Here is a 9,920-nt window from a genome sequence, read left to right on the forward strand (position 1 = left end):
AGAGATAGAGACAGCCAGCGAGAGAGGGAACACAAGCAGGGGGAGTGGGAGAGGAAGAAGCAGGCTCATAGCGGAGGAGCCTGACGTGGGGCTCGATCCCACAACGCCGGGATCACGCCCTGAGCCGAAGGCAGACACTCAACCGCTGTGCCACCCAGGCGCCCCAAGTAGGTACTATTTCAATATTAGTTATTACTGTTATTACTGTTGTTATTCTGAGGATAACAGTAAACAATGATTAAATAGCCTAACCTAAGAGAGGAAACCAAAACTTGGTATTCTGGACTGACCAGAGCAACCGCAGGAAAATAATGATGCCAACCGAACAATCGACACTGAATGCCTGAGGTCCTGGTCAGTCAGCCACCTCACTGCTTCTTTGATACGCGGGTCCAACTGTCACTGCCGATCAGTTACCCATTTCTGAACGTCTGAGGGGCGTTCAGCCTAGCTCAAGTTTCAAGACGTGCATAAGGACTTTCACTTGAGATTCTCTCAAGTGGAGGGACACCCAGCTCCACTCTGTCAGAAACTGGAAACTAAAATGTACAGAAGGAGCACTTATTCCTGGCTGTTCGGGGGCCACAAAGCCACATGTCAGATTCTGCGGGCAGGGGTCTCCTCCAGCCACCTCCTCCCTGCTGAAGAGGCACCGCGGGCTTCCCGGGCTCTCAGTACCACTATACAGCCGTCACTTACGCTGCAGTCTGTCTTCTTGGCCAGGCAATGGTATAAAACATGGAGGGACAGAAGCTGGGTGGAAGGTGCTTCAAAGGCTTCTTGCATCATGATCTCAAAAACCACGGATAAAGCATCTGGCAAAAAGATCAAAGTAGAAATGAAAGGGAATTAGTTTTAGGGAACATCACCAAATCTGTATTTACCTATAAACTTAAAGAGTGGGGCATGATAGAAAAACATTATTAAGAAGCAAAAAAATGTGAGCTGATTCCAGTTCTTCCACAAACTAGATCTTTCCCAAGTCTTTAGCTTCTGTTGTACTTACTATTATGTACTAAGTCAGGCGCTTTTGCACCAACGTTCTCAAGGACATGGAATAATCCACTTAATTTCTCTTAACTTCTCCCAGTATCATCCTCATGATGATGAAAAAAAACCATTTGTCCCATCTACTTCAAAAGACTATGGGAAGGGCGACTGGGTGGCTCAGGTGGTTAAGCGTCTGCCTTTGGCTTAGGTCATGATCTCAGGGTCCTAGGATTGAGCCCCCCACCGGGGATCCCTGCTCAGCAAGGAATCTGCCTCTCCCCTAGCTCGTGCTCGCTTTCTCTAATAAATAAATAAAATCTTAAAAAAACCCCAAAAAACTATTGCATAGTCCATCAAGACAGTACATACAAAATGCCTCATAAATTGTGAAGCAAATTTAATGGATCATGTCCATCAGCTGGAAGCGCTAAGGCATACAGAAAGGAGGCAAATGTATTTTTCAGGTCACCCTGACAAGCAGAGCAGAAGCTGGGCTGACCGCCCCATTCTATGTTCTGGAACCTTCTCCGTGTTGGGGCAAATGAAGACAAATGCTAGAGATGATCCTAAATCCCAGGTAGCATTTCAGAGACAGAAAATTGATGAGTATAAAAAGGATAATCAGGCCCAGTTTAAAAACACTTGAAAGACTGGAAAGGAAAATGCTCATTCATAAATTATAAGCCCCTGACTGTAAAGTACAATATAAGATATTTGTTGCCACATGAATGCTGATCATAGCAGATCAGACCTTGAGCAATTTTTATTTTCCCTTAAGATCCCAAAACATAGATGGAAGCCAAGAAAATCAAGTTAGGACAATTTCTTTCCCTTAATATTTGTTGTTAAATTAGAGAATGTTAATATTGGTTTAAAATATGGTGCCAGCACATAAAACAGGCACAACAAATGTTTCTGACTAACTAAGTTGCTGTGTTAACCAATTTTTGCATATAATCATAATTATAAGAGTTAGCACTGACTTGCAGCTGTTCCTAGCCAGCTGGCTTTGTGCATGTTGTCATGGTTTTAAATGAGGCCATAGGCAAGAACTTCTATATTCTTTTTGCAAACGGGGAAACTGAGATAGACCAGAAAGTCATCTACTAAATCAGTAGCAAATAAGGACCTGGAAGAGATTTAAAACAAACAGCAACTCCAAACAAACCAGTATTTTAAAACAATAAGCGCTAAAAATCCAGGTTAAAAAAAAAATCTGGTTTTTCAACAGTTCATTACAGAATTCAAAATTATACATGAAAAATAAATCGAAATTACTTTGTCTTTTATTTATATTCTGTATTTCATTCAGCTTGGGAAGTGAAATTAGATTATCCTGTATAATTAATTAACTTTTCCTCCATATTCATTTATGTACTTTGATATTTCCTATCCTATTAACAATAAAAAGTATGATACTTTCTAAATTTTTGCAGTAAATGATAATAATCTTCATTAAAACTTTATTTTTAGAAATCCTCAATACTAAATATTTACTCTGCATTTGGGGAAAAAAAGTCCTTTGACCCTTCCAACATGCCCTTTAAAGAGAGAGGGCAGGGAGAAAACGGCTTCTAATAATTCTCCAATGATACACTATTAAATCTGATGTTCATGGAGCATAGATTCAGAACCATAAAAAAGCTAATTCTCTTTCACTTGAATTCAGGAAAAATAGGTTTAAAACTTAATAAGAAATAGACAAGGGATAACTGACATTTCAAAAAATAACATACAGCAAATATTCTTTGGCAGTCAACAAGTGCAAGCCTTTTGAGAGAGAAGAGAAAGCAGAGATCCAGAGGAGAGAAAGGGGAGAGGTGGCCACACTCAGGGAAGGAATGCCCAGTCACTAGCCTAAGCACTGAGTACAGATGCAGTGGGAAAGGCCATTGGTGCAGGGATGAGCAGATGGAACCCAATGGGAGGAATCTCAGACGTCATAAATGTGTAAGTGCCCACCAGTCCATATCCACATGTCTGGGGCAGTAGCTACCCTAACGTAGCTCCCTCGTGGCTCCTTAGTACCAAGCCTGAGGATGAAATGGGGGAATGGGAAAGCCAGTGTGTGTCTCTACACAATGGCAAGGCTCCTCTTTTCAGCAGAGCCAGGAGCACAAGCATGCTGTCATATGATTCCCTAACACATGGACAGACAGTAGCTGGGGTCCACCTGACTCCTCTATTCAGTCTGCTGCAACCCATCTTTCCTTGGACTCCCTTATTGTAGTGGAAGTGAAGAGTCACTTCAAATTAACTGCACAGGATCAAGGAATTTGGGGGGGGGGGTAAAGAGATGTGAGAGTACCCATCCACTTATTTTATAGATGAAGAAACAAAAGCCTGGGGAGGTAAAAGGACTTTTCTTTATAGCAAGGGTACTGATCTTTCCAGGAAATCAACTGATTTCATAGTCTTACAAGGTAGGTTTATTGCTTAACTAAATTCATTGTCCTTTGCACAAGGAGGCATGAACAAATAAACTTGAGAAACTCAGAGGAAAAAAACCCTGGATTTGACTGTCCCATCTGGCCAAGTGGTATGGTAAATCAACACACATCTATTTCTGACAGAAAGAGTGATGTAAAGAGATGTCATTATGAAATAAAATAAGGGAAACTGCCCATACTTACTTCCCTTTAAGAGCTGAAGCCCCATTGTAAATGGACTCAGGTCTGGTTTCTTACCTTTGTAATTTTCTTTCTTTATGAAATAATCCATCAATAAATTGAATGTAAAGTTATCTGGAAATATTCCATACTGGACCTGTAATGGTAATGAAAATAAAAGGAAAATAAGAGAAAAATATCCACTTTCACTCAGTTTATAATATATTCCTATGCATTATTCATGATAAAACTTGCCACCATTAGCTTTAAGATATCTGACTATCATTTTACAGCATCTATGACAGTGAAACAGAAGCTGTGACTCATGAGGTTTGGTAATTGGAAATTGGTCAGGGTAAGAAAGTTGTGAGTGGGTATATGATACAAGACAACTGATACGTGAAAAACAAAGCTCAATTCTAATACCTTATCAAGGCTAAAAAAAAAAAACCCAAAATAACAAAAGAAAACAAAAACAAAAATCCCCCCCCACCCTGATACTCCACTGATTCAGCAATTCTTTTTATAAGGTAAGAATATCAGTGCAAAAATGGACTCTCATGAGAAGTACACATTATCACATTATGTAGCATTTTCTGGTCTTTTTTTCTCCAACTTCATTGATCTATAATTGACAAACAACATCATGTAAGTGTAAGGTGTACAACATGATGATTTAATATACATATACACTGTAAAATGATTACGATCACCACAATAAGGTTAGTTAACACATCCATCATCTCATGTAAGTGCCATTTTGTGTGTGTATGTGTGTGGTGGTGAGAACACTTAAGATTTCAGCAACTTCCAAGTATACGATAACACTATTGTTAACTGTAGTCACCATGCTGTACATTAGATCCTCAAAACTTACTCATCTTTTGACTGAAAGTCTGTACTCTCTGACCACCATCTCCCCCATTTCCCTCACCTCCCAGCCCTTGGAATCTACCATTCTACACTCTGTTTCTATGAGTTTGGCTGGCTGGCTTTCTTTCTTTCTTTCTTTCTTTCTTTCTTTCTTTCTTTCTTTTCTTTTCTTTCTTTCATTTTAGATTTTATTTGTTTATTTGAGAGAGAGAGAGAGAAAAGAGATAGCGAGAGAGCACGAGCAGGGAGGAGAGGGAGAAGCANCTTCCTTCCTTCCTTTCTTTCATTCATTTTAGATTTTGTTTATTTGAGAGAGAGAGAGAGAAAAGAGATAGCGAGAGAGCACGAGCAGGGAGGAGAGGGAGAAGCAGGCTCCCTGCAAGCAGGAAGCCTGATGTGGGGCTCGATCCCAGGACCCTGAGATCATGACCTGAGCTGAAGGCAGACGCTTAACCGAATGAGCCACCCAGACGTCCCGAGCTTGGCTTTTTTGATTCCACATATAAGTGCGATCATAGGGTATCTGTCTTTCTCTGACTGATTTATGTCACTTAGCATAATGACCTTAAAGTTCATTTATTTCATCACAAATGGCAAAATCTCCTTCATTTATGTCATCACAAATGGCAAGATCTCCTTCATTTATGTGGCTGAATAATATTCCATCGCATACATATACGCCACATTTTCTTTATCCATTCATCTGTCAAGGGACACTTGGGTTGCTTCCACGGTTGGCTACTGTGAATGATGCTGCTGTGAACACGGGGGTGCAGATATCTCTTTGAGATCCTATTTTCATTTCCTTTGGATATATACCCAGAAGTAGGATTGCTGGATCATGTGGAAGTTCAATTTTTAATTTCTTGAGGTATCTCCATACTGTCTTCCAGAGTGGCTGCACCAATGTGCATTTCTACCAAGTGCACGAGGCTTCTCTTTTTGCCACATTCACACCAGCATTTGTTTTTTTCTTGACTCTTAGACTGGTTTTTAAAGACCTTAGAAATATGCCAACAAAATATTGCTGATTTCCTGTTCATGAACAGCTAAGTATTTGAGAATCCAGATTTCCCCAAATGTGGACCCTTCAGCATCTGCCTCAGAATTCTCTAGGAGTGCTTTTAAAGCAAAGCAGATTTCTGGGGTACCTGAGTGGCTCAGTTGCTTAAGCGTTCAACTCTTGGTTTCGGCTGAGGTCAGGATCTCAGGGTTGTGAGATCGAGCCCCTTGTTGGGCTTCATGCTCAGTACGGAGTCTGCTTGGAATGCTCTCCGTTTCTTGCTCCTTCCCTCTGTCCTTCTCCTTGCTCTCTCCCTCTCTAAAATAAATAAACTCTTAAAAAAGAAGAAGAAAAAATGCAGATTGCTAAACCTCAGACTTACAGAATCAGATTCTCTGGGAATAGGGCACGTAAACCTGAAGTTTTAGTGACCTTTCTATGTGATTTTCATGCACAATCAAGTTTGACTACTAATGATCTAGACTGTGGTTATATTTTTGTTTTAAATTCTTACTTGAGTAGGATTAACTACCGTCCCCCACCCTTCCCCTTCTTCCTCCACCAACCACCAGAAACACCTGAGAAATGTTTTCGAATGATACACAGCCCCTGGGAGAGTTTGATAGTCCTAACCCCCCAGCTGTGAATCACTGCTGAATTGAGTCACTGTTACAGTAGGCTGTATGGGATGCCTTAGATGTGCTGAAATGGAAAAAGGGTTTAGAAGCCATTGTTTTAAAGATTGTGGCTCATGGGCAATTTCTATATTTCCCAAAGCAGTCATCCAAATCAGCACTAATCCCCAAGGGCAGGGCAAAAACAAAATATTTTAGAATGATAAAATATTAAAGCTGGAAGGTGCCTTAAAAATCAACCAGTCAGTGATTCTCAACCTCGGCTGCAAATGAGAATGAACATGGGGGCTTTAGAAAGATACCAGAGAGGGATGAAGAGGCAGAGCACAAAGGATTTTAAGGGCAATGAAATGACTATATGATACAATACTATAAATATATACATGTCATTGCACATTTGTCCAGACCCATAGAATGTACACCAGCAAGAGCGAGCCCTAATGGAAACTATGGATTTGGGTGCTTGTGATGTGTCAATATAGCTTCATCCACTGTAACGGACGAATCACTCTGGTTGGGGGGCGGTGTTGATAATGGGGGAGGCTGTGCATGTGTGGGGCAGGGAGCAAACAGGAAATCTCTGTATCTTCTGCTCAATTTTGCTGTGAACCTAAAACTGCTCTAAAAAATAAAGTTTATTAAAAAGGTTTTTAATTCATTAAAAAAAATACCAAAAGCCTGTGCTCTATAAAGGTCAGTTAAACTGACCTTGGGGGTAGAGAAAAGCATCTCTAATTTTTAAGAGTCTTATGTGATTCTAATGGGTAGCCAGGGTTGAAAATCACGGATTTAGTACTCACTTGACGTAGAGCTGAAAAAACTAAGACCTAGATCGGTAAAATTATTTGCCTGAAATTCTGGGCAAGTGGTGGAGCTTATGAGATTACAGCTTAGGTCTTCTGACTCCTTGTCCAGTGTTCTTTCCACCAGCAGAAAATGAGATAAACTTTTATGCCTTTTTATGCCTTTCTAGACTCTTCTTGTTTTGTTTTCAAAGAAATCTTCGGTGAGTATAGTCTGTGTCATTAAGCTCTGAACTGATGAGAACAGGATTTGATCCATTCCTTCCTCTGGGCCCTAATATGAGATTTCTCAGTAAACCTATTTATCTGCATTACTCAATTATAAGCTTCCTGAGGGCAAGGAAAGGATATTGCTCATTTTTATAGACAATGCTATACCCAATGCAATGTCTCATACACAGTCTGCAATGTATATTAAACTGAATTGGGCCCAAGTCATGGAACATACAAGGTTCAGTGACACTACAGAGATAATATGTTTGCACAGAAATACTGTTAAAATCTTCTTATGAGTCAAACAAGGGTTACTGCTTGAGACTCACAAAAATAACATTCACAAATTTTGCTTATTTTGTACTTTATTTCATACTATAAAGGTAATGAAGACTCAAAGGTAATGAAGACATTACTTGGTGTAATATAACATTCAGAAAAACCCTAATCATAAGGGACTCTGGAGCTCAAGGAGAGGAGTCAGGGAATTCAGCAGTTATGTTCTGAGTAACCTGGAATACTCATCTCTTAAAAACCGTGTAAGATAGTCTGAATACTCTGGAGGTCATATTTCAGCAAAATGGTCATATTGTTCTTCCTAAACATCACCAAAGGGAACCAGGCAAGAAATTCAAGTCTTAGGGATCAAGAACGAAATGAACCACCAGTGCAGGGTTCTTGCGGCTGAACTTCCTTTTGCTTTTAGCTGTCATAGCTATGGGAATTTTTATATTTAACTATTGATTAATTTAGTCAATTCCATTCTAAAAAAGGATATCTGGAAGCAAATAAATATCAAAAGTTATTTCTTGTCCTATTCTTGCTGTACTATAATAGTTATTATCATCTAAACTCAGGAAAACAAGCTGCAAATACCAGGGAACCACTCACCTTATTTACAAGGGTATATAAGGCTTTGTCTTGTGCACCGTATTTTAAACACTGCCTAATCCAGGTGTGGATAGTCCAGTCTCTCAGGTACCAGCAGTTGGGGCTATGTCGAAATCTAAATAAAGCATAAGAAGAGAGAAAACTGGGCTTCACTCTGAAACGTCAATGCCAAAATGCATCCTCCATCAGCAGGTCCTTCTCTTAGATATTTACAGATCTGCAGTCAATGTGACCAAAAGTCATAAAGGTCAACAGTCCATAAAAACTTGATGATAAAAACCTGTTACTTGTAAAGTATGAAATGGGAAAGAGAAGGCAGAATAATCAACAACAAAGTACTGTAAATGTTGTATTCCTTACTTAATGCTTCTTGATTCAACATCTTGTTTTAAAATATGAGATTTATAAAAAATGATCTGGGGAAAATACTAACCATGGTATTATACAAATACTCATTTCATTAGAAGAGAGATGTGAGGCTGATGCTGACACTTTTGAAGTTTAAAATAAAATAGATGAAGCAAAAATGAAGAAAGGAATAGCACAGCAACTCTAGAGGGAAATCAGCTTTGAGTTACATTGATATTTCTTATGGCACTTAGGAGAGATTGGGACACTCTTCACTGAACCAAAAGAAAACAAAAAAGCGGAAAAAAAAATGGAGCACAATTAAATACCTAGGTCTTCCAGGACACCCTCCCTCCCCCACAGCCCTCTTCAATGCTCCATTCCAGCTCATCAGTTTGTCCATCTCCTTTTGTTTCCTGTAGCTGCCCAGGTGGTTTTAAAAGGCTGAAGCAGCCCGAGCCGAGGTGTACGTGGCAGTTGTACCTACAAAGGAACGGAACTTAGGGATTCTGAGTGCTGCTCTTGCCTCAAGTGTGCACACACTGGTGACACCCGGGGTTGGGGCGACTTCTTGCACCTGCAGGTCCCTGCCACAGGGAGAGAGGAGACACGGCTGTGAGGGGGTGTTTGAAGAGCTCTGTTGTCCTTTTTCTGTTTATGTGCTTTGACTGGCACCCATCATCAAATGTCGTTTCATGTCAGGGGAAGTCCCCATCTTTTCTTTAATTGTTCAGTAAGCACATCAATCTCTGGACCCTATAAAAAATCAAACTGTTTTTTTAAATAAAAAAGGTAAGACAAAAACTTGGAGCAAAGGGATTTTGTGCCATATCTGAGTCGAGGATACGGCTAATACTAGTGTTTTTTAGAAGCTGGTTATTCAATCTGCCACCTGCTATTTCCTGCCATCTGCTATGGGGATAGTTTCCTGCTGAACAGGTTCTCTGCCAAAGCAAAAGCTGAGAAAAAGAGAGGAAGTGTGAAGTAGTACTTAATTTAGGATATTTATTAGTGCTCTGGTGAGAAATTTGGCAAAAATATGATCTGAAGATGTTTTACGGATATAGAGTCACCTAACCCTCTCTAGACTTTTGAATGTCTTACACCTTGCTGGAAATTATTTCTCACTCTCTCTTTACAGAATTAACCCCTTTAAAAGCAGAAAGATGGGGCACCTGGCTGGCTCAGTCGGTGGAGGATGTGACTCTTGATCTTGGGGTCATGAGTTCGAGCTCCATGTCGGGGGTAGAGTCTACTTAAAAAATTTTTTAGAAACTATACAGCTTTTAAAAAAAAAGTAGAGGGGTGCCTGGGTGGCACAGTGGTTAAGCGTCTGCCTTCGGCTCAGGGCGTGATCCCGGCGTTNGATGTGACTCTTGATCTTGGGGTCATGAGTTCGAGCTCCATGTCGGGGGTAGAGTCTACTTAAAAAATTTTTTAGAAACTATACAGCTTTTTAAAAAAAAAGTAGAGGGGCGCCTGGGTGGCACAGCGGTTAAGCGTCTGCCTTCGGCTCAGGGCGTGATCCCGGCGTTATGGGATCGAGCCCCGCATC

General features: G+C 40.3%; 1 protein-coding gene across 2 annotated transcripts in view; it reads right to left on the bottom strand.

Annotated features, from left to right (window-relative positions):
• The window catches only part of MRPS27 (mitochondrial ribosomal protein S27), an 83,612-nt gene that overhangs the window by 11,927 nt on the left and 61,765 nt on the right, over nucleotides 1-9,920 (bottom strand). For both annotated transcript variants that reach the window (XM_034656341.1, XM_002921340.4), the window contains exons 5-7: nucleotides 8,018-8,132; nucleotides 3,678-3,756; nucleotides 700-815 (exon numbers count right to left, since the gene is read on the bottom strand). In XM_034656341.1, coding sequence (XP_034512232.1) covers nucleotides 700-815; nucleotides 3,678-3,756; nucleotides 8,018-8,132 — 310 coding nt within the window. The remainder of the gene's footprint in view (nucleotides 1-699; nucleotides 816-3,677; nucleotides 3,757-8,017; nucleotides 8,133-9,920) is intronic.

The sequence above is a fragment of the Ailuropoda melanoleuca genome, chromosome 3, assembly GCF_002007445.2.
Source record: "Ailuropoda melanoleuca isolate Jingjing chromosome 3, ASM200744v2, whole genome shotgun sequence".
NCBI lineage: Eukaryota > Metazoa > Chordata > Mammalia > Carnivora > Ursidae > Ailuropoda > Ailuropoda melanoleuca.